General features: G+C 42.9%; 1 protein-coding gene across 7 annotated transcripts; it reads left to right on the forward strand.

Moving 5' to 3' along the window:
* Positions 1 to 50: 50 nt before the first annotated feature.
* exoc7 (exocyst complex component 7) lies at positions 51 to 22,648 on the forward strand. Of its 7 annotated transcripts, XM_083787214.1 has the most exons (21): positions 51 to 250; positions 896 to 961; positions 2,038 to 2,222; positions 2,839 to 2,944; positions 4,577 to 4,799; positions 7,565 to 7,732; positions 8,775 to 8,786; positions 11,048 to 11,140; positions 12,310 to 12,378; positions 13,289 to 13,434; positions 14,136 to 14,288; positions 14,719 to 14,817; positions 14,960 to 15,022; positions 15,521 to 15,587; positions 18,167 to 18,232; positions 18,450 to 18,570; positions 18,800 to 18,895; positions 19,455 to 19,518; positions 20,111 to 20,152; positions 20,431 to 20,564; positions 21,827 to 22,648. In XM_083787214.1, exons 1-21 carry the CDS (start codon positions 191 to 193, stop codon positions 21,927 to 21,929), a joined length of 2,136 nt encoding a protein of 711 aa, XP_083643340.1. In that variant the 5' UTR covers positions 51 to 190; the 3' UTR covers positions 21,930 to 22,648. The 7 variants fall into 7 exon arrangements, with proteins under 7 accessions (XP_083643340.1, XP_083643335.1, XP_083643337.1 ...); XM_083787209.1 differs by lacking the exon at positions 12,310 to 12,378; XM_083787211.1 differs by lacking the exon at positions 11,048 to 11,140.
* The last annotated feature ends 1,349 nt before the right edge of the window (positions 22,649 to 23,997 follow it).

The raw sequence follows: 23,997 nt of genomic DNA on the forward strand, positions 1-23,997 counted from the left end.
GTCTTTTTCATACCCGCCCTCTTGACTGCTCACAAGACGGATGCGGAAGAGTTCTCGCCTCAACAGTAGCAGCAGCAGCACATCCGAGAGGTCATTGTTATTGTTGTTTTGTGCAAAAACAGGGCTCTGTAAACCTATTTTTGCGTGACAGTTGGTTCTACTTGAATGGGAATTGTCTCAAACACTCAGGATGATCCCCACCGAGGATGCGTCCGCCCGGAAGAGGGAGATCGAGGAGAAGCTGAGACAGGTCGGAGATATTCTGGGATAGCCTACAATACATTATGAGCAACAAGGGTTGCAAGTCGCATGATGCATAGGGTGACCAGATCCAAACTACTGTTCATTTGAGGGACGGAAGAAGTATCACTTGTGTGGTACAATGGGAACGGGACGGGGTTAGCAAAGTATTATTTGAATGCGTTGATGTCATATTCGACCATAGGCCTAATATTGCCTATCATTTTGTTATAAACCCCTCTGGCGTCTCACATTTTGTTTTAAAATTGTATTTTTTTTGTCATGGCCGTGGTATCTAGCCTAGGGGATATATTGCTCATGTTATTTTAACAGGCTTAAAAACACATCTAGCAGGAAAAGAGACTTTACAACAGACAACTATTAAGGATACTAACTATCAGGTCATTTGAACACTGATGCCTGCCTGTCACAATGTGGGACTGGGACAGGGTCTCAATTTGTGGGACGCCTGAAAAGTCTTTGAAATGATGGACTGTCCCATACAAAGGGGGACATCTGACCTCTGGTCACCCTAATGATGGATCATAGCAATAATACAAATTATTCTGCCCACATAGCAGTTTCATGGTCACTCCTGGGTTTAGTGTGTCGCATTGTTGCCTGATTCTTGTGTAATGATGAAACCTCATTGCAGGAACAAGAAACATTGTCATTCATCAGAGAAAATCTGGAGAAGAGCGATCAGCAGACCAAGGGAATGGTATGATGAACAAAACTGATACATAACAACATACAGCTATACCTATACATAATATGATGAATCATGAGATGCTGAAATGATTCACTGCACTGCTACACTGCATATTTTAATCATGAGATGCTGAAATGATTCACTGCACTGCTACACTGCATATTTTAATCATGAGATGCTGAAATGATTCACCACTGCTTCACTGCATATTTTAATCATGAGATGCTGAAATGATTCACTGCAGCACTGCTACACTGCATATTTTAATCATGAGATGCTGAAATGATTCACTGCACTGCTACACTGCATATTTTAATCATGAGATGCTGAAATGATTCACTGCAGCACTGCTACACTGCATATTTTAATCATGAGATGCTGAAATGATTTACTGCACTGCAACACTGCATATTTTACACTCTAGTCTTGACCCTCTATGCCAGTGGTTCTCAACGTTTTTGGCTGGGTACCCCCGGAAATGCTTTGGCCATGTCTCGCACCCCCCCCCCCCCGCCCTGCCCCCCTTCCCCACCCCCAATACAAACTGACTGCAAAAATAACCTTAATAATAGAGAAAATATATTATAAAGGAATACTGAAACCAGATCTAATCATTAAGAAAAGTTTATGTGTGTACTATGTGCACTATGTAAACGCTTAATTTCCATTTCCCAGCCATTCAGTTGCAAAAAATAAAATAATTTGGTGAACCATCCCCCCCCCCCCCCATATATATTCATATCAACTCACGGACCTCCAATATTTACAAGCGACTTCAGTGCTAGCCGTGAGTGAGTATGAATTGACTTTTATAGAGCCTAACTAAATTCGGCCCTAGGACCTTTCCAGAATCAAGTTTTCCCCCCCGGCCATAAATAGGAAAGAGGGAGAGGGTATAAAACGGCCCTAAGGGTTCTGGTTGGCACGTATGGGTCAAGCATGTCAGAAACATAGGAAGGAACTAAGCCATTGATAGATTTAAAGACAATGAGAAGCACTTTAAAATCAATCCTTTGTTTCACTGGGAGCCAGTGAAGAGAAGATTAAACAGGAGTAACACGTTCAAATGTCTTCTTGGTTCTAAGGTGTCCATCCTGTCCTCCTTTGAGAGCCGGCTGATGCAGCTGGAGAACTCCATCATCCCGGTTCACAAACAGACTGAGAACCTGCAGCGGCTGCAGGAGAACGTGGATAAGACGCTGTCCTGCATGGATCACGTGATCAGCTACTACCACGTGGCCAAAGACACTGACAGGATCATCAGGGAGGGGTGAGACTGTCTGCCTGCTGCTGTGTTTAACCCATTTAGACCCGAGTTAAAAACATGAACTTTGAAAGAACATATATTAAAAGATTTGCGCCACATTTTACGATTTTTCAAAAATAGCAGACCTACAAGCTCGTAGCGCGCCACTCAGTGGCGCGCTATGACCTTGTAGATCTGATGTTTTTCAATCTGAAAGTGTTTTGTACCAGCTACTAGCCTAGGCATCATGTTCACACACATGTTCAACATGTTCACACACTTTCAAGATTTTTAAAAAATATGTTCAATGTTGTGTTCTTTTTTTGGGAACCACAGTTCTAATCTAAACCACTGTCCTGAATCCTAGAAAGAGTTTTCTAAAAGCTAAAATCTAAGATGACACTGAATAGTTAGGATAGGTTAGGAAATGGTCTGGAGGAGGACACATTTCTTGTACAGTATGTGCAAATGTACCATGGCAAAAAATACCCACTTACCCATGCCCATAGCCCACATCTCTGTCTCAGTCTGACAATGGCCAAATCCTCACTTACTGCCAGGAGATACTGGGTTCTTGCGGGATAAATAACAGTTCAAAATATGTTACAACTTATGATGATAAACGATTATTTGTTTTCAGACCCACAGGCAGACTGGATGAGTACCTGGCCTGTATCGCTAAAATCCAGAAAGCAGTGGAATATTTTCAAGACAACAATCCTGACAGTCCAGAACTTAACACAGTGGTACAGTATATTATATGCCTCAAACCGTTCATTCAGGTCGCAAAATCATTAAGCTACCGTACTTAACTTTTGGGCTGCTACTGTGTATTGTGAATTAATGTATTTTCCCCATTCAATAGCTCCTGCATTGCAGGCAACACCATACCCAAATGGTCTGTCACTGTTCTTAAAGTTGTAATGGTTGAACTTTAGTAGAAACTTGGATAGCTTCTGGGGCCATGATATAAGACCGAATATTGTCGATCATCTTTATCTCTTGCTTCTGTTTACTACTTTTAGCACACAAACACGAATTAAGCTGATTCTGACTATGATGTCTGTAGCCACTAGCCAGACCTTTTTAAGTGGCAGGGTCGCTGGCCCTACACACAACCCTTGGCTTATGCCATTCCTGGCTTTAGGGAGGTGGGTGGAGTTGGTTTGTTAGTCCTCTCCCCAAAACCTATATTCCTGTGTGTGTGTGTGTGTGTGTGTGTGTGTGTGTGTGTGTGTGTGTGTGTGTGTGTGTGTGTGTGTGTGTGTGTGTGTGTGTGTGTGTGTGTGTGTGTGTGTGTGTGTGTGTGTGTGTGTGTGTGTGTGTGTGTGTGTGTGTGTGTGTGTGTGTGTGTGTACTGTATATCATATTGGCCACATAGCTATGTACAACCTAAGGTTCTACTGGAATGGGCTCTATACACACAGAATGACTCATCCTACTTCTGGGCCCCTTCCCTTCTTCCTTCACAGGTGTTACCCATGATACTAATTAAGCCTCTGTTCCATTTCGTGTCAAACATTTTAATTTCAAGGACCCGCCATAACTTTGAGAGTGTACAAATGAAACCATTTGTACACTCAGGGGCCATTTGAAACCCACTCAAGGACACTTTGAGACCCACTGGTGTAGCAGAGTGTTTCCAGTGAGCCAACATGCACAATAGCAGCACCCTGACTCTGTTTGACAAGAATGGAACAGAGCCTTCATTAGTGTCATCGGTAACACCTGTGAAGCAAGTAGGGACGGGGCAGAAGTTCTTTCCAAAATGGCGTATGTGCATATAGAGCACCCGTGTGAAATCAGCCGCTTCTGACATACATAGTAGGGGGCCTAGGGGTGAGGCTTCCCTCACTTTGAGGGGCACCGAACGCGTAAGCCACGGGTGTCTGGTAACTGCCTTTCTGACAGAATTGCCATCTGATGAATGCATTTCTGATAGAAATACAGTGTGATAAATAGCGATCTATGTCGGACATTACTAACTCTAACTCTAACCTAACCCTAACCTCATAGGGAAGCCATGGGTGAGTCTTAACCGGCCACGTAAGTCGGACACTTAAGTCTAAAACTTTATCGGCAAAGAAAAGTTGAGTTTGCGTTTGGCACAAAATAGTGGTGTAAGCAGGATTCGAACCCGGGAAGTGTGGATTGAAAGTCTGTTTACTAACGAGCCATGTTACGAGCTGGCTGGCAGAATGGGTTTTCACTGGCTGTGGTATAATAAATATAACATCGCCTCAACTCATGTGAAAAGAAAGAAAAGCCCCGCCATATGTCTGGCAGAAGCCGTTGGCGTTTGATTTCACCCTTCTGCGTGCATAGAGCCCATTCCACAGAAAAGGGACGACGTTGCCATTGTAGTGTTTCCTTGGCAGAAAGCCCGCTTCGAGAAGGGCAAAGAGCTGCTGGAGGCAGAGTTCCGTAGCCTGCTGACCCGGAACAGCAAGGCCGTTCCTCCCATCCTCATCCTGGACGCCATCACCGTGGACGAGGAGCTGGAGGTCCAGGAGGACGTCATCCTGGAACACCTGCCAGAGAACGTGCTCCAAGATATCATCTGCATCTCTGGCTGGCTGGTGGAATATGGACGCAACCAGGGTATAGTACCTGTCTATCTCCCAGAGAAACTGTGGCTAATGCCTGATTTAATATACACGTTGCTGCGTATCATTATAGAGGGTATGCGCGTGACATCATCATCATACTCGGAAGTTACTGTATGCGGGAGGGAACGCCTTAGTACTGAGTGGCAAAAAACTACTTTCTGGCCTTGATAGCCCATAAAACCAAACAGAAAAGTCCTATCTGATTGCATTAAACAACGTTAAACGACATTAAACTCACTTTGCCATTCGATTTGCCACTCACTTTATGCATGTGCATATCCTCTATTCAAATATTTCTATTGTATTGAATTTGTCTAAAAGGTTATATACACATACAAACACATTACAAACTACGAACACATTACAAACAACAAAACACAACAGACCCTAGTACTCAATACAAGATGAAACGTGTACGCATGCAAACCAATAACTGAGCGACCAAAAACATATAAAGACATTTTAGTACAATACATTGGCCTAGATTAATATTACAAATGTGCCTGCGTAATTATCATGTTGTGTACTGTAAATAGCTAAATATCTACAAGCTTGCAAGTTTGCGCTGTGAGCGTAGCTTGTAGACTGGCTATATATGGGAATGTTTTGCCTGTTTTCTCAGAATGTTCGCCTGTGTATAAATCAGACATAAGCTTGTTACATCTCACTCAGTGTTGTGATTCTGCACAACCAACAGCACATCCTGTCCATCGCTCCACCTTGCGCTGTTGTTCTTTCCTTCCTTCCATTTCCTCTTTTGGATTTCCTGTATCCCTATTCTCGAAAAGAGAGACATAGGCGGTAGACAATAATCAGGGCCAAGTTTAGTTTTGGTTGACAGTAATGTAACACTTAAGACATTGCATTTTTTAAACAGTTATTAATTTGTGGATGTGTCGTTCGTATCATTGAGGGTGTCAAATGGCCTTTAAGCCGCATTATCAATAGTGGTGGTGCATGTCTTTGTTTCCTTGTGTCATTTATCACAAATCCTCTCTCCATTTCACCAGACCAATATGTCCGGCAAACAGCTGTGAGTGTGAAATGCAGCAGGACAGCAGGCGATGATAGCCAGTAGTATTGCTTATTATTGTCACCTAGACTAGAGTAGATGCCCTACACTCCTACAGGAAGGCTAGTGCCAATGGTGGTGGGAGGATGACCCACTCAGTGAGCCAGTGGATACTGTATGGTCAGCAGAAATATAATGAGAATTATTCTTACTCTGATACTAATTTATAATTTAATGCAGAGGATTTTACTATGTTTAAGTTGTAATTTATTTTAAATATACCCTACCAGACAGTATAATTGTCTTTAGTTGTAAAACATCCAGAGGCCCAAGGTAAATGCACATATTTAGAACAAATGTAACATTTTGATATGAGCAGCAATGATATGATGAGCAACAAAACGTTCCCATTCCCTCTTAGTAAGGTCCTTACACACCGTTTAAGTTGTGTGATTATCTTATGAGTGCATCCACAAAAATAAAGTGATGTAGTTCATCAGAACGAAATTGATATTTCATAAGAAAAATTAAACATCTGCATGAATGATATGATATGATGATATGATATGAACTTTATTTGTATAGCGCTTTTCAAAACATAGTTCCAAAGTGCTGCACAAAACAACAAGAAACACACAGTAACACAATTATAATGGTAAACAAAACAATAGCAAGCATGTATGTACAATTGGCTAATTAAGTAGTTAAAAAATACTCTGTATAAAGGTGGGTTTTCAGACGAGACTTAAATAGGGGGACGGATGGGGCTACCCTAATGTGCACTGGCAGTGCGTTCCACAGTCTGGGAGCTCGAGCGGAAAAAGCCTGGTTACCCCGGGTAACTAGGTTTGTACGAGGGACAGCCAGGAGGGCCTTATCCGAGGACCTGAGGGTGCGCACGGATTTGGGGAGGGATAGAATCTCACGGATGTAAATAGGGGCATCAAGTATATGAGGCATCAAGTATATGAATAGACACATTTTCTGTGCTTGCAGAGTTTAAAGCCTTTCAAGTCCTCGTGTACATAAACTACATATATTTCTAAAATAGTCCACGTTTTAAGATATGGAGAGCATGTACTGTTACAGAGGATACTTCTTGTACCTGAGACTCTGCAAAGTTATGCCCGGTAAGCATTAGGGCTAGGCATTACGAAAATAATGCAAATAGCAGATCAACAAGCTCACAAGTCATAACGTGCAGCAATGCCACCATTGTACAACAGAGTAGTAAGACGTGCGAACGCCGGAAGCGAACGCAGCTCGTAAATTGCAATAACAACAATTAGAATAAATTACGTACTTTTTTTAAGGTTTTCTTTTAAGTTCTCTTTTTTTGTTTTTGTTTTTTAAGGGGTGTGTGTGTGTTTTGTGTGTGATACAGCTGCGCCCTCTGGTGTTACAGCGGGACAGACAGACAGACAGACAGACAGACAGACAGACAGACAGACAGACAGACAGACAGACACACAGACAGACAGACAGACAGACAGCCAGACATGTTCTGCTAGGTCTCATAGTTAGTGCTCATTGCGTTCGCAATCACTGGGCTAAAGTGGTTAATCAGACTAATCGATGTAGTCAATTATACGTTGATATATAAGGAAAAGAAAACTTGCTTCTCAATTATTGAAGGTATTGGTTCTGATTACCCAGCCCTAGTAAGCATATTCTTGGCGATACCCAGGTGACTTTATAATCGTGTTTGTTGTGTCTAACTGTGTTTTGTTATCTCTGCCCTGCAGATTTCATGAACGTGTACTGTCAGATCAGGTCCAGCCAGCTGGACCGTTCCATCAAGGGTCTGAAAGATCACTTCCGCAAGAACAGCGCTGGTTCTGGGGTCCTCTATTCCCCTGCCGTCCAGACCAAGCGCAAGGAGACACCAACCAAAAAGGCTCCCAAGAGACCAGGTCAGAACACCTACAGTAGAACAGACTCACTCAGAAACACTTGCTGATTTCAGTTGCTGATTTCGCGACGCATTGAGAGCTTGGCTATTTTCGGTTATTATTTCAAGATTAAAACATTTCAAGTGGTCAAACATCTCCCATAAAACCCTAATGGTCTGGAATATTTCATAAAAGCAAAGCCTCAATCTGTGATTTTGTCACCTGGTTGGTACTATGTAGTATAACAGGAACAATGTTACAAAAAACATCATAATTTTACATAACTGTTAAATTGTTTAGGAAACAGTCCTAGTGTGGGTGGCGGCTCCTTTCACCCTGTTTCTTAAATTGCAAATTAGGATGTGGCCTGGTGGCCATATATAAAATGTTTCAGTTATGAAATTTTATTTTTGCTTTAATCCATGACTTCTCTAAACGAGACCTTTTCAAGTTAACTAAAGACCTGGAGGCGTGATCAATGCCATTTGGCTATTCTGAGTTGCCAAAGAGCATTGATCACGCCTCCAGGTGTTTAGTTTACTCAAGTTAGGGAATAAGACCTGGTACTTAAGACACGCAAAATACAGCCCATAGTGTATATATATAGGGCTTAACCCGCCTTCTAAAACCTAACCTAAGGTTTCTGAAAACCTTCAAATTCTTATTAATGTTTTTTTTTTAATAATTACGTTGCGACATGTATAGCAACAACTAAGGAGACACAGAGGTACTGTAGCTCCTGGATTCAAAGGTATAACAACATATAGGTTGCACCAAGTGGATAAATAGTCAAGACAACACAACCACCGCTAACCTAACCTGAACGTTCAGAATCTGTCGATGTGTGGACCTCGGCTCCCACCATGTCCGCTTCCTTCAAGACGTGAGTGCATGCTCCACCACCAAGAAGACACGTCTATGACTACTATGAGCCTGATTACTGAACCATTGTGCACAGCCAGGCAGCCCTCCACTATTTACCTCCTGTGATCTTTTGTCTTTGTGACTATAAACTAACATTTCGTTCCTTTCCTCTTTCATAATCCTTGTGTTGTGATGACAGTCTACATCCCAGGTAAAGACTAAGCTTTAGTCAGTGTGTGCTTTAGTGCCGTCCGTCATTTGCAGGCTTTTATCATTTTTTTATATCAATTGAAAGCACGTTTTTTAACCAAGGGCGCATGGAGTGGTCCTCCAAACAGGTTGCATAATGTAATGTTCAGTAGAATTTGGATCCAGTGACAAACATACACTACTGTATCTGCGACGGATGGAGCATCTCACTATGATACAGTAGAATAGTGAAGTTATTATTTCTGTCACTGGCTGCTGGGTTGATGTGTGCTCTTGTGTTTTGTGCCTTCTCTGTGGTGAATATAGCTGGCATATTGAATGAAGGTGTTTTGTGGTGGATAGATACAGTGAAGTGTAGTAGCCTGTTGGTCAGTCTGTTTAGCTTCAGATGTTCAGAGAAGGCATGAGAGAAGGCTTGTGTCACAATGCTGCTTAACCACTTCCAAGTCAACCTGGTGTCCCTATTTAGGGGAAATACTGCATGGAACCGAATTTCTTAACATTTAAAAAAGATTTTCAAATACCAAGAATTGCTGATCTACAAGCTCACAATGCATTGGGAGATTGTAGATCAGCTGTTTCCGCTGTGTAACACTGTTGTGTTACAATAGGGCTCAAGTGGTGAAGCAGCTTAATCAGTGTGCACTCACAGCATGCTTTTGCTAATGCTTGCACTGAAACGCCTTAACAAACAATTCACATTCACTGAATAAAGGATTTGTTGAATGAAAAGTCAGTTTTCACGATATAGTAAAAAAGATATATATAATTATAATGGAACATGTGATGTGTGTAGAGCGAGAGGCGGCCATCTTGAAACGTTGTAGAGCGAGGTAGTATACCACAAGCTGCTTTGTCAGTTTCGGTCATTATGCCAACACGCTCTTATTTGACGTTAATGCTACTAACTAACACACTAACAGAGTCAACATACTGTATTGTTTTACCTGTGGGCCCTGAACCCTTTGTATACATTTTGCACCCCAAACCATGTAACAAATTGTCATATTTTTTTGTATTTATGAGTATTAATAATAATCCTGGATATGACTTAATAATTATTATGGCTGTTTCATTTTGTGTTTGTAATTGACCTAACCTTGTTTTATTTAACTTTTTACGTGGTGTGGGGTTTTGGCACACATGCTCTAGTCTAAGTCTGTTTGCTGGTCTTTTGACGTCATGTCCTATAGCGGTGCTGCTGGTCATTCTGTGTAGGGTTGGGACCCGGAACCGGTTCTTTTTCAGACCCGTTTCCGAGATTGAAGAACCTGAATCTGTTCCATCGTATTTGGAATCGTTTCTAGAACCGTTTTTTAATCTACTATACAGTAACCGTATACAATATACCGTTTCCCCCGCCAGGATTAATTAATAACATGCCAGGATATTGCGCCGTTCAACCTTTATTATAACACCGCGACCGGATGTTGTGTCAGCTTAATGGTGTGTGTGTTGTCTCGACGGGATGTTATTGTTTACCTGGAGCATGAGAAGCAGTGGCCATTACTGTGACTGCCAGGCTCCGTGCAATAAGTGCTGTTTTGACCAGAAATGCTGGTTTTGGAGACTAAAGCGACTGAAAGCGTGCGAACACGTGCATACACGCACGTGCATTAATCAAGATGGCGCAGCCCAGGGTCTAAGCTAACAGATAGCCATCCGAAGCTAATGTGAGTAGCCTTTCCACTAGATCGAATCAAAGTTATCAAACACATTTATACAACTGAATAAACGTAGATACGTGTTTTGGCAGCGTCGGTTCCCGACAAATAACGCAGACTACGTTTTTTAGCGGGGAAAAGGTTAATATACCAGAGGTTCTCAAACGTTTTAATTTCACTCTGAGCGTGTACAAATGGAACCAAATTGGGCCTTAATGGTCCATTTGGTTCCATTTGTACTCTCTCAGAGTTACACTCCTGTAAGGGTCCAATTGGAACCCCCTAGAGGATCGTTAAGGAACCAGAATCGTTAAAATCCTAAAGGTTCCCAACCCTAATTCTGTGTTGTGTAGTTGTGGTGAATGCTAGGTCTTTTGGCCCGCTGACCTCGCCTGCTTCTTTGGTGGTGGTCTGGTGGTGGCGGTGGGGATGTGGTGTGTGCGTTTCATTACTCACTTCCTAGCTCTCTGTCCTCTCCTTTCCTCTTTCTTCCCTCCCCCTCCTCCTCCTCCTCCTCTTTGGACTGTCTCTTTTTGGGCTTCTCTGGACCTCGCTCCCTGCCCCCCTGGACCTTGTCTCTGTGTATGGGACCGCTCAGGGACCATTCGCAAGGCTCAGAACCTTCTCAAACAGTACTCACAGCATGGGCTGGAGGGGAAAAAGGGGGGCTCTAACCTCACTCCTTCGGAAGGTAACGCACATCTGTCTTTCTCTTTGGTGTCTCTCTCTCTCTCTCTGTGTCTGTCTGTTCGCACTCTCCCCAGGTAACTGGGGCAACTCTTGCGTCTCCTCCTCGGGACGTATTCACACGGTGGCCATGTTGCTCTCATGTTTTACAGTATGTCAACGTACATCATGACCCCACCCCCGCCCCTCCAGTATGCGAACATGGAATCCTCTTCGCGTTTGAGTAAAGGACACGTTGTGATTGGCCAGTAGCCACTTTGAGTGGTAGTCGACACAAACATGATTTACTATTCTGTCCATATCGGGTCGCAAAACTCGCAACTCCAACGGGGCTACGGAGTCAGCTAAGCGAACTTCGCAACGTTCGCGCTCGGTGGTGTCTCGTGACTCAAGTTTACTTGAGACGGCCCCCCTCAGTCGCGGTCTAAAACCGTATCCCCTACGACTAGTAGGAGGGGGGCGTGACCATTTACTCAAACGCAGAAGAGGATTCCATGCTCGCCTCCAGTATGGCGTAAGTCGTAAGAGCAAAATGCCTACCGCGTTAATATGGCCAAACTAAGGACGGCATCAGAAATACATGACAGCCACTGATTAAAGGGCCATTCACACCGAGCACTATATCAAAATATAGTTTTAAAAATCGTTCTAAATCAAGGGGATTGCAGAGTTCAGTTCACACCAACTATTAAAAATACAAATATACTGTATGTGAGAGATGCCTCACTTCTTTAGACGAACGATCGTACTCTATTTTTGTTTAAAGTGCTCTAAATGAACGTTAGAAAGTGCATAGATTTGACTGTGTACTACTGTTTGTTTAAAGTACTCTAAACAAACATTAAATTATGACGTAATTTCCGAAAGCCAGATGTTGGAGGGGCTGGCGCCCCTCCAATGGTGAACGATATAGTTACAGTATAGTGCTCAGTGAGAAGGAACGGCCCTTCACTTAGACATCCGGGGCGCTTCCTCCTGCCCCTCTCTACCCTACCCTGGAGGGTGTCCCCCTGCTTCGCCCTGCTGGCTGCTTGGTGGTCGGTGTAAGTGTTTCGCCAAGTCCCAGGCTTGGCCCCCTCGGCTTATAGTCATATTAACCCAGGGTGGTGGCATGACCAGGTGGTACAAGTTGTCCCTGATAAATCCACCCCCCCCCCCTCCCCCAACCATTAGGTCACGATCATGACCCGCGGGTCAAACACCACTCCGACGCCCTGACCGACAAGCACGGGGCCGCAGCAGGTGAGTGAGGGGAGCGGTTGTGATACATAGAACGAGATTGCGTTAATACCCAGAAAAGAACCTCACCCTGGATTGAATTGTTGTGTCAAAATGGACCTGTAAGAGTGTAAGGGTCCATTTGTACACAGATAAATTAAGTCAGTCAAGACAGTTGTATTGTGTGTCAGTGGATGTGTTCTATTTTGTGCAAGGAAATCTGCTGCATAGATTTAGCATGCAAATCCATGATGGTAATGGAATACTTCACACTTTGATCAAAGCCCCAGTTTGTGGGTTGAGATACATTGTCACATCACATGGTATGGTAGTACTGCACAATGAACGCCTTCTCCTAGTAAGTGCCTACATGTTTAAAATTACCGTATTCTTTTAAACACTTTATTTTCCACACACAGACAACAGCCTGTGTCACAAAATTTGAACGCTTAGAACAATCCAGAAGGACAAAGTAACAAAATGGGTCAAAACAACAGAAAGTCCAATCAGAATTAAACATTTTCTCCAATTCCCAATTCCAATTATCACCCCACAGACATACTGTGATTTACCTCTAAATCCCCACGTAGGAGTACACACACAAAGAGAGTTCTTTGGCTCACTCTAACGGCTGAATTATACTCCTCTGCGCAGCAGTGCTGCTTGCTAAAAAGATTACTGTGTTTTACCTCTAAATCCCCACATGGGAGTACACACACAGTCATTTGGCTCACACTAACCGCTGAATTATACTCAGTTGCACGTCGTCAATGCAACTTGCAAAACAAAAGTGCCGTTCTACGAGTTCACATCACGACTTGCTATGAGCTTGTAGATCTGTTCTTTTTGGGGCGCACAACACTGTCGTGCAACTGGCTTAAGTAAGTCCCCTGTCTTAGTTTCCACTTGACCTTGCACCACATGTGCCTCCCAGGAAAGGACGACGTCTTGGACATCGAGATCGACTCGTACATCCACTGCATCAGTGCGTTTGTCAAGCTGGCACAGAGCGAGTACGCCCTCCTGACTGAGATCATTCCTGAACACCACCAGAAGAAGACCTTTGACTCCCTCATCCAGGTCAGGGAACGACGACAGACGCACCTTTTTTCCATTTATAGCATTATTTTCCAACACGATCTCTGTATATTCGTCTATTATGCGTTAGCCGCCGAATTTGTGCTGTAAACTAAAGTATAATCTGTGTATATAATATGACAACTGCAACCCATACTTACTCACTTTTACCGTAATTTCCGGACTATAAGCCGCACCTGAATATAAGCCGCACCAGCTAAATTTAGGGAAAAAAACAAATTTGTACATATACAAGCCGCACTGGACTATAAGCCGCATAGAGGCCATAGCCGGCCATGGAGATTGATTTATTAGGTCCCCTAGTGGCCGTTAGCTGTAAAAATCCATAGATTAGCCGCACCGTTGTATAGGCCGCAGGGTTGAAAGCATGGGAACAAAGTAGCGGCTTATAGTCTGGAAATTACGGTAATTGGCTTTTTGGATTATGCCTGAAGAAGGTCAATAGACCGAAAGCTTGCTATAAAAAAAATACCTGATTATGCACAGATTTGAGTGTGTGGACCGTCCTTTTTTTCATAACTAAACAATCGTGACTCCAGCACCTCGTCTATCTCTATCGGCAGATGAGCGGTGGCCTTTTTCACTTTTAAGCTGCCACTTTTTTCAAAACGCTTCAGAGAAGCAAAAGGCTGAATACGGTATGAACTTAACTTAATTGTGGTCTTGGCCTATCCTCGTCGCAGGAGGCCCTGGACAACCTGATGCTTGAAGGTGACAACATCGTGTCGGCGGCTCGCAGGGCCATCATGCGTCACGACTACTCTGCTGTCCTCACCATCTTCCCTATCCTCAAACATCTCAAGATGACCAAGCCTGAGTTTGACACAACGCTCCAAGTGCGTTTCTTTGGAACCTCTTCATCACATACATAGTTTGTAGCATCAGACTTGTATTTTTGCCTAAATGATCAGCAGGGGATGCAGGATATAATTTTCAGGAGAAGTTCACCCGAAAAATGACACATGTTCTATTAAAAAAAAAAATACACCATATGAAGCCTTGAAGCCATGGAGATTTTTTTGGTTTTTCTCATTCCTAACTAAGTCAATATTTTGATGACCGGTGGAGTCTTGGTAGGAGACTCAATTGACCTGCATTTGAGTCTCCCCGCCGTTGTGTAATTGATAGAAAATAAGTCATTTTGCGGGCAAACTACTCCTTTTAAGATTATTACACAAAACAACACATAATAGACGCCAACAAAAGACCCACGGTTAGCTGTGTTCTTTCATGTTCACAGTAGCTGTGTTCTTTCATTGTTCACAGGGCACGGCAGCGAGCACCAAGAACAAACTGCCAACTCTCATCACCTCCATGGAAACTATCGGAGCCAAGGCTCTGGAAGAGTTTGCAGACAGTATAAAGGCAAGCAACCCTTCCTAGTATACGCACACAGAGCTACGTTAATTGAAAGATCAACAGAGCACACATTATTATCTCATATTTATTTACTTCATACACTGTTACACAGTTATGTCATTATCCCGTTTCTCCTGTCCAATCACAGAATGACCCTGACAAGGAATACAACATGCCCAAGGATGGGACCGTCCACGAGTTGACTAGCAATGTAAGCTATAGCTGTTTACTCTTATAGGCTAGATTTATAAATCGAGTCAATCGACAAGCATGGTGCGTTGTACTGAAGTACGTATAGAATAGATTGTACTCCTAGATGCTGCCATGGAAGCTATAGCTAACTGCTAAGCACCTTTTTAATTAACACCTAGACGCTTTGGTAATGGGGGCACATACGTTGGTCCGACATGCAACATGCGTGGCTGGTTAAGAGTCACCCATGGCTCCCGTCATGCGTTGCCAGTTAGACACGTGTGGCCGGTTAAAACTCAATCGTGGATCCTGACATGCGTTGCCGGTTAGGGTTTGGGGAGGTAGGGTGTCGGACAGGCATTACATAATGGTGCATTATGTGCGCAACACCACCACACTTCAACTTCCCCCTTATAACTCGGGTCTCCTGGGCAACTGCTAATTGCACAGAGCGCGAACTATGGCAGTTAAATCAATAAAGTGACGTGATCTTGACCTTTGGTCCATTTCCTTTTAGGCCATCCTGTTTCTGCAGCAGCTGCTGGACTTCCAGGAGACTGCCGGAGCCATGCTAGCCTCTCAGGGTAGGTAGGGCCCGTGGCGTCACTGTGGCCCGGGGGGGCTAACTGCTCACATCTCCTGCTCCCCCTCTTCTATCCCACCAGCCCCATGAGAACTATTAACTGCACAGAACAGTGGTTTTCAACCTTTTTCATATTCAATTCCATTATTTATTTGGCGTTTGAGCCACGGACCACCATTTGATGCAATTTAGCCTCTCGGACCCAAAACGTAGAATATTTTGTTGACAGGCAAATTCTTCATTCTCTAATCGTGTGTAGACTTCTTGTAAATGAAGTAATGCAGATGTTTTACAGTCATTTAACTCTACCAAACGGGTCCATTTGGTTTCATTTCACGCTCTCAGGAGTTAAAGATCTACAAGGGTCCATTTGGTTCTCGACTCTCCATCATTTAGCTGGGGACCACCTGGCACCCCCTCAAGGACCACTGGTGGTCCCCAGACCACTGGTTGAAAACCACTGGCATAGAAGATTCCATTAGCACTAGCAGTGATGCTGCTCGGCCGCCTGCATTTTACAAATGATTGACTACGTGCATGTAACTGGCATGTTGGGTGAGGTCAGGTTTCTTCTGCATTTCTGCCCTTTTTTTCACAGGACTTATGCATTTCTGCCCTTTTTTGCATTTAGTGCACTGTCCTTCAGCGTCAACAGCACTGGTGGTCCTTTTAAGACGTCTGTATTTGTAAAATTGCTTGCATGTTAAATGTATGGCTTGGTAAATATCTCGCTGATGCATAACGTTACAGGATTCATGCATTCATTGTGTTCGTAGTAAATTTAGTTACGCGCCAAATTCAGTCACATCGAACATCCATTTCACTCTCGTACTAATATACTGTAAATGTAGGATGAAGTCTCTGTTGTGCGGCTTTGAGGGACTGCATGTGAGGGTCCATGTTTCTGTTCTAAAACGCCATTCTTATCTCTTTCGTGGTTGATTGATTATTCCTCTCCCACAAAATCCCTACACCTCTCTCTCTCCCCACCACACCTCATTGGCGAGCGCTGCTGCGAGCGCTGCTGTGTACACTGCAGACGGAGATAGTAACTTCCCAGGTTCATCTTTCATTTCATTGCCCACTGATGTGTGTAGGTTTTCCTCCTACTCTTAAGTTCCATAACATCTCTGCTAACTTCCCACGCCGCCTGGCTATTTTCCTCCCTATTTTCCTCTGCTCCTTGCAAACGACTGTCTCTCTCTGCCTCCAGCAGGAGCCCCCGTGATATGCTTCTGCACAGCCACAAGGGCTTTGGCTGTCGAGATTGCGGGGCTCGTATAAACGTCACCTTCTTAAACTAAATAATTGTAATCTTTTGAGGATTTTTTGGTTGCCTAAGTCAGCTTTTCATGACACTGGCCACCTCTGGTCAAATCGCAAAAAAAGTACTAAAGTAAAATTAGTGTGACTTAACCCTACCTTTACCTCTGTGAGTGTCATTTTTTTTTTACCCTGACACACACAGAGCAATTCTTACACTGGGGTTAGGGTTTAATTAGTCTCGCGTAGCCAGACAACTATTCCACAATCTCCCAATGCTATATAGAGTCTGGAACTACGCCCTGAGTGCCATTTCCGTTCACGAAAATATATTTTAAAATATCTATACATTTTCTTTCCTTTCCTGCTAAGCAACAAGCTATATGCTTAGATGGTTTCTATTTATATTAGGATAAATGTGCGCAACTGAAAAGACTAGACGTAAGTGGGGAGGAGGCTCACTTCCGCTTTATCGCTTATCGCTTACTCATGATAGTTGCTACAGACTGTATGACGGAAGCATTTGGAAATTGCGATTGGCAACAGTCTAGCAATGCGAGACTAGGGTTTAATTAACACTATCGCTTACTCATGATAGAGCTTTCGTTGCTCCAGACTGTATGACGGAAGCATTTGGAAATTGCGATTGTCTGTCAATGCGAGACTAGGGTTTAATTAACACTCCGTGCTCCTCCCTAGACGCTCTGGTCTCTGGCTGTTAACAGTTTGCTACTTGGCTTGACTGCTGTTTACAGTTTGCTACTTGGCTTGACTCTGCACTAACACAATCTTTTTTCTAACCTTTTTGCACTTTTTGCCTCTTCTTTCTCTTCTTCTCTTTCTCTTTTTTGCTTTACGTCCGTCCCTTTAGTCCTGGGGGACACTTACAATATCCCCTTAGACCCCCGAGGTAAGCAAGAGATGACCCCCCCCCAGCCCGCCCCTCCCTCCAGTTTCAGGGTTCTTCTGGTGGGCTGAATTCTGAATGTGTTATTGGATGTAACATGTCTATTAATTTAGTGGAGATTAGTGTAATTATTATTATAATAACCACCACTTGCTTGTTTTGATGAGATATGACACAGGAGAGGAGCTCATAATCAGACACTGAAGTGCATGTACGTGTAGGTTGTACTCTTTAGACGCTGCCATGGAAACTAGAGCTCCCTTTTTAATTAATACCTAGACGCTTTGGTAATGGAGGTCCCCAAGAGCCCAACCCTCTTGACCCGACAGACAATTAAATGAATTACAGAATGTCAGCGTGCGAGGAGGATTATACTGAATTAATATGCTATGCTAATGTGGAATTTGCAGAGACCAGCTCGTCGGCGAGCAGCTACAGCTCGGAATTCAGCAAAAAGCTCCTCAGCACGTATATATGTAAGTGAACACAATGATTATAATAACTTAATTATAATATTTAAACCGTTTTAGATGGGTTTTTTTTCTCGCTTGTGTGACTCTGTCATACAACAAATATAAATTAAGTGGTTAATTGCATTGTTCTTGTACGTCCACGCTAGCCTTCTACGCTACACTGTGTTGGACATGATTGATGTACCATCCGTACTACTTGTTTTGCCTCTGTTCTTTTCAGGCAAAGTGTTGGGGAACTTGCAGCTGAATCTCCTCAGTAAATCCAAAGTGTACGAGGACTCAGCCCTGAGTGCCATCTTCCTGCACAACAACTACAACTACATCCTCAAGTCCCTGGAGAAGTAGGCACCGTTTTCTCTGTCTCAATTTTCAGAAATAACAGATCTACAAGCTTGTGGCGCTGCACTCGATGCCGCCGCGCTACAGCTATGAGTTTGTATATCTGCTATTTTTCAATAGCTAAAGTATGAAATAATGGTTAAAGTGGTTAAAATCTATGAGGTGACACGGATGCAAAGTGAGCCGAGTCATCTTCAGACTGCGGGTCGTGCTCTTTCTGTCGTCCTGCAGGTCAGACCTGATCCAGCTGGTGACGGTGACCCAGAAGAAGGCTGAGAGTCAGTACAGAGAGCTCATAGAGCAGCAGATCCAAATGTACCAGCGCAGGTACACCAAGACCACGTTTAATATCCATTTAACTCAGTGGTTTTCAACCCTTTTCATAATGAGGTCCATCATTTATTCTGCATTTGAGCCATGGACGACCATTTGATGAGATGTAACCTCTCAGACCCAAGACTTAGAATATTTTGTTATCGTTGGATAGAATCTTGTCCAAGATTCCATGCTGTCTTGATGTTGGTACCATAGGAGAGATAACAGGCAAACGTTAATATATAAATAATTATTCTACATTCTCTAATTGTGTAGAATTCTTGTAAATTAAGTAATGAAGATCTTTAACAATAATGTTAGAGCGTAAAATTATTTTAGGTTTCATTTCATGCTCTCAAGAGTTAAAGATCTACAGGTATAAGGGTCCATTTGGTTACCAACTCTTCATCATTTAGCTGGGGAGTGGGGACCACCTGGAACCCCCCGGACCACTGGTTGAGAACCATTGATTTAATGGAGAAAAACTCACACACAGACACATGCACGGCACGCACACACGCACATCAGTCACAATGATCTGTGGTCTAATTATGCACTTTATTTCTTCCAGCTGGTTGAAGGTCACGGAACATCTCACCGACCGGAACATGCCCGTCTTTCAACATGGCACAAAGGTTAGACCCCTTAAAAGTCTGTTTCTGACCTGAAAATGCAGTAGATTTTCTGTGGTCCAGTGTTTTCTGAATAATTAGCCTCAAAAAGTGGTCCGCAGGCAAAACTGATTTGTCTGTGGACAGTGACGTCATCAGAATCGAGAACTGCATCTATCCATTTAAGAAAATGCATTTCAACCAATGAAAATTATTAACGCATTGATTGCAGGTGTATAATCAATCAATCAATCATTAACTTTTTCAGGTTAATTATTCAGAAAACCCCAGACCACATGGAAATCTACTGAAAGTTCCATTTTCTTGGGGGCTATTGAGGTCAGAAAACCTCACTTTAAGACCTTTATGGGCTCATGTCAGGGTTGCAGTTACGTCGTCATTGGATTAAGCCCATGTCACATGGATGGAAGGACGTGTAATTACATTTACCAGGACGTTTTGTCCCTTGAAAGCACTCCTTCAAAGACTGAGTGGTAATTTAATTCGGAGACTGTTCAAATGGAGGCAAACTGATCTATAAGGGCATTTATCCATTCTGTGTGTGAATAAATAAATGTGATTAGATTTTTGACACTTTCTTCTTACCTCGCTCCAGCTGAAAGACAAGGAGCGGCAAGTGATCAAAGACAAATTCAAGGTAAAGTCAAAATCACTCTTGGTGACACAGATTTCAATCTCCCTGAACCTTTTTAATCTCAAGAACCCCCTGTTTTATAGAGTTACAGACCCGTAAGGGTCCATTTTGTTCCTAACATTAAACCCCTAACACGCCACCATTGACTGTGGGTCCCTGCCAACTGCATACACAGGGTCATTTTATTTTGAAAACCCGCTCAAGATCAGTACGTTCTGATTCTCTGGATATCATGATGATGTAGTCTCATGTTGTACTGTTGTCTCCTGTCTTCCATTCAGGGCTTCAACGATGGCTTAGAGGAGCTGTGTAAGATCCAGAAAGTGTGGGCGATCCCCGACAAGGAGCAGCGGGATTTCATCCGCCAGGCCCAGAGGAGAGTGGTGTCTGACGCGTACAGGGCCTTTCTACACAGGTGAGAAAGATGATGATGATGAAGAAAAGGCTGGCAAAAAATGACACGCACTTCTAAAAGCTAATAGTTTGGGTGCTGGATCAAAAACGGTAATAGTTCAAGAATATAAAGAGTGTGCACAGTGCGCTCAGCCACACACCAGAAATGTCACACACCAGAAATATCTTTACTATAAATTATAAATGGTACCATTTATCAAGTAAAGATATTTTTGGGAGCAGAATATGGTGTGGGGACTCTTTTCATTCTTGATGATGATGATACCATGGATTAACCCATTTAGGCCTGACCTCAAAATTAAAAATAAATCTTCTAAATCCTCCAGTTTTCTGAAATAAACATTTTCACGATTTTTCAAAGATGGCAGACCTACAAGCTCGTAGCGGCGCGCTATGAGCTTGTAGATCTGCTATTTTTCAATAGCTAAATGATAACATAATGTTAAACACCTAAAGGGGTTCCCGCCCAAAATGGGTTCAAGTTCTCAGTTGCCACGACCAATTTCAGTCTTTTAGATTCTATAGAAGCCAGCATGTCTTCTATGAAAGAAGCAGATCTACAAGCTCACAACACGTCGCGCAACGTGTCGGTTCTTTGTTATTTTAGATTTAGGCTATTATTTTAAGGTATTATGGTATTTGAAGTCATCAAACCAGCAATGGGATGTTTAAGAAGCATCTTCCATCAAAATGAATGGTCTCGGAAATGTCATAAAAGCAAAGGTTAATACCTCAAATCTGTGATTTCTTCAACTGGTTGGTTGGTTGTACGTGGAACATCCGCAACATAATAATACCTAAACATCATCAATGAACCTTCAGTCATGAGATGCTTTATTGTCTCCACCAGGCCGAAGGCATGGGGAGAGAGTATGTTTAGCACTCCGTCCGTGTGTGTGTGAGTCCGTGTGTGAGTGTGTGTACGTCGGTCCGTCTGTTACCAGCTAATCTCCGGCACCGTTAACCGGTCGGTGCCAAATTCTTCATGCACACTCCCTGGATGCCAACGATGAACCTCTGCCCCAAATTTTCCAGAATGGCCTGTTATTACAGTTAATGTGCAAATACGTCTATAAATAAATGACTCGGCTGTCTCTTTCCGGGCTTTGGGGGAGCGTCATCTACGTCGGGGTGCATGTCCTAAAAAGTTTGGGCACCGCTGCCGGGAGTTTATTCAACAAAACATTTTAACGTATTTTTGATATTGGATTAGCTTGCAGTCTTTGACTTTTGTTTCTTTTCTCATATAACTTCCGCCTGTAGATGTGCCAACATCTCGTTCACCAAGAACCCAGAGAAGTATCACAAGTATCGTCCGGATCAGGTGGAAGAGATGATCGAAAGGCTGTTTGACACCTCAGCCTGAACCGTGCCTCCTAAACAATATATATCAGATCTACGAGCTCATAGCACGGCAAAAAGTGTGACATGCTATGAGCTTGTATATCTGCTATTTCTGAATAGCCAAAGTATAATATAATGGTTAAAATCTAAAATGACACGGATGCTTTCACAGTTTCAATTCTCATTCACTTTTACAAATGGAAACCCATCTCACATCTCAATGACTAAATCACCTGGGTCCATAACAATTCAGTCCTGCTTCCCCTCACACTAGCACTTAAGCCTAAATTATCCGTCGTCGTACGAACTGTTTCATTTACCATAAATGAAAAACATGACTATGTGTTACGTTGTTTCGTTAAAACAGGAGGAGGCTGCACATCTCGTAGCCACGATTCAAAATAGATTTAGGAAAGAGTAGTCTTCCCCAGGAAGACAGGTATGGAAGACTATCCAGTCGAAACGTTGTCTATTTTGCCCTCCTCCTTTTGTATCAGTTGTGGTCAGCTTCGTTACCGGTGTGGTTTACCTCTTCCGGTGTTTGCCTGTCATATTTCAGTTAAAATTCTGCTATTTTCAGCACTCAACATGGTTACAAGTACGACAATCTGTAAACTAGGCTTTTAGGTGTGATAAATGTTAATCTTTTGTACAACAAAACAATGTAAAAATGATGTATTTATATGTAATTTGTCCCCTCTAAGTGTCAAAGTATAACAAATAAAGGGAACTCAGACGTGATGTGTTTTGTGACTGTCGTGTGTGGCTACAGAACAGCGCAGGACTTATGATTGTATTATATATTAATCCAATAGTGAAGCAGAGAATATAATTTCCATTTCCATTTTCACAAATGGTATTTTGATTGCTGCTACACCCCCCTTTTGACCTCCTCCCACAGGGAAACCTGATCCAGGTCACGGCAAGTCCAACATCTTAACCACTAGACCAAAGGGATATCCCTCTGGACCGGGGGAGATATTAGACTTTGAGCCACTCTGCTACACAGGCTTATAACCACTTGAACTCTAACGGCACCTAGCTTGGGGGGGACATTCGTCGGAAACATCTCTGCTTTTGCATGTGATGTGACAGAATAGACAGTGCACTTTTTTCCTCATACAAAGATGCCATTACCTGGCCCCTATCTGAAATGGTCGAATAAATATTTGATTTAGGAATATATTATGCCTTTGGAATTGTATTCTTTTTTTCTTTTTTTTTTAAGATATTTTTTTGCGGCTTACGCCTTTATTGATTTTTTAAGGGATAGAAAGTAGGCTGACAGGAAACGGGAGAGAGATGGGGGGATGACATGCGGTAAAGGCCGTGTCGGGTCCGGGAGTCGAACCCGCGGCACACCGCGACTGGATCACCAGTCCGGTGCCCAGACCGTTACGCTATGGCCTGGGCCTGGAATTGTATTCTTTCTGTATAATCAGCTAAATGTAGATTTTTATGTTAGACATTGAGGGAAATTTAGATGCACAGAATAAATAAATAAAACGCTGCTTGTCAACTAATCGATCAATAAGGTTACAAATTAATGAATTATCGATAAATCCCTTCCCTAGTTTACATGGTTAAGTGAGATGAGACGTCAGCAGATGGAGTCTCCTGTCTTGAGTAGACCACACACACTACGGCAAGTGGGAATGTAAATCAGGAGACAGTTGAACATGAGAACAAGTAGGTGGTAGTCATTTCATTTAATTAAGCCCAATAGCGCTGTGAAATTATTCTAGTTTTGTAAAACAAAAAAAAGGCAGCTCTACAACAATCTCACGACTGAAACGGAATCTGAAGCATTAAAAACATTAGTGATTTGGGCTTTGGGCGCGTGCGTAATGTTGACCACACCATGATCACCATACATGTCATGGCATCAAACGGGTCCTATTTCTATAAATATATATATATGCACTGCACATTGTTAGTGAAATGTGACAAGTCTGCATGCAAAAACACACCAGCGCCTTAATTTCCTCCGTGCTGTAAGTAGAAACATAATGTTGAGCTTTTATAGAGTCAATTGTAAGGTATGGGTGACGTGTATGGCATCACCAGTTGGTGAAGTACAAATCTGAGAT

Source organism: Protomyctophum parallelum, assembly GCF_964188405.1.
Source record: "Protomyctophum parallelum genome assembly, chromosome: 17".
NCBI lineage: Eukaryota > Metazoa > Chordata > Actinopteri > Myctophiformes > Myctophidae > Protomyctophum > Protomyctophum parallelum.

Excerpts from the sequence above, each read along its gene's own strand:
- exoc7 (XM_083787214.1), top strand. The coding sequence starts at position 191 with ATGATCCCCACCGAGGATGCGTCCGCCCGGAAGAGGGAGATCGAGGAG. Across the intron at positions 962-2,037 it reads ATCAGCAGACCAAGGGAATG|GTGTCCATCCTGTCCTCCTT; the intron begins GTATGATGAACA and ends CTTGGTTCTAAG. Across the intron at positions 18,233-18,449 it reads GCTCCTCAGCACGTATATAT|GCAAAGTGTTGGGGAACTTG; the intron begins GTAAGTGAACAC and ends TGTTCTTTTCAG.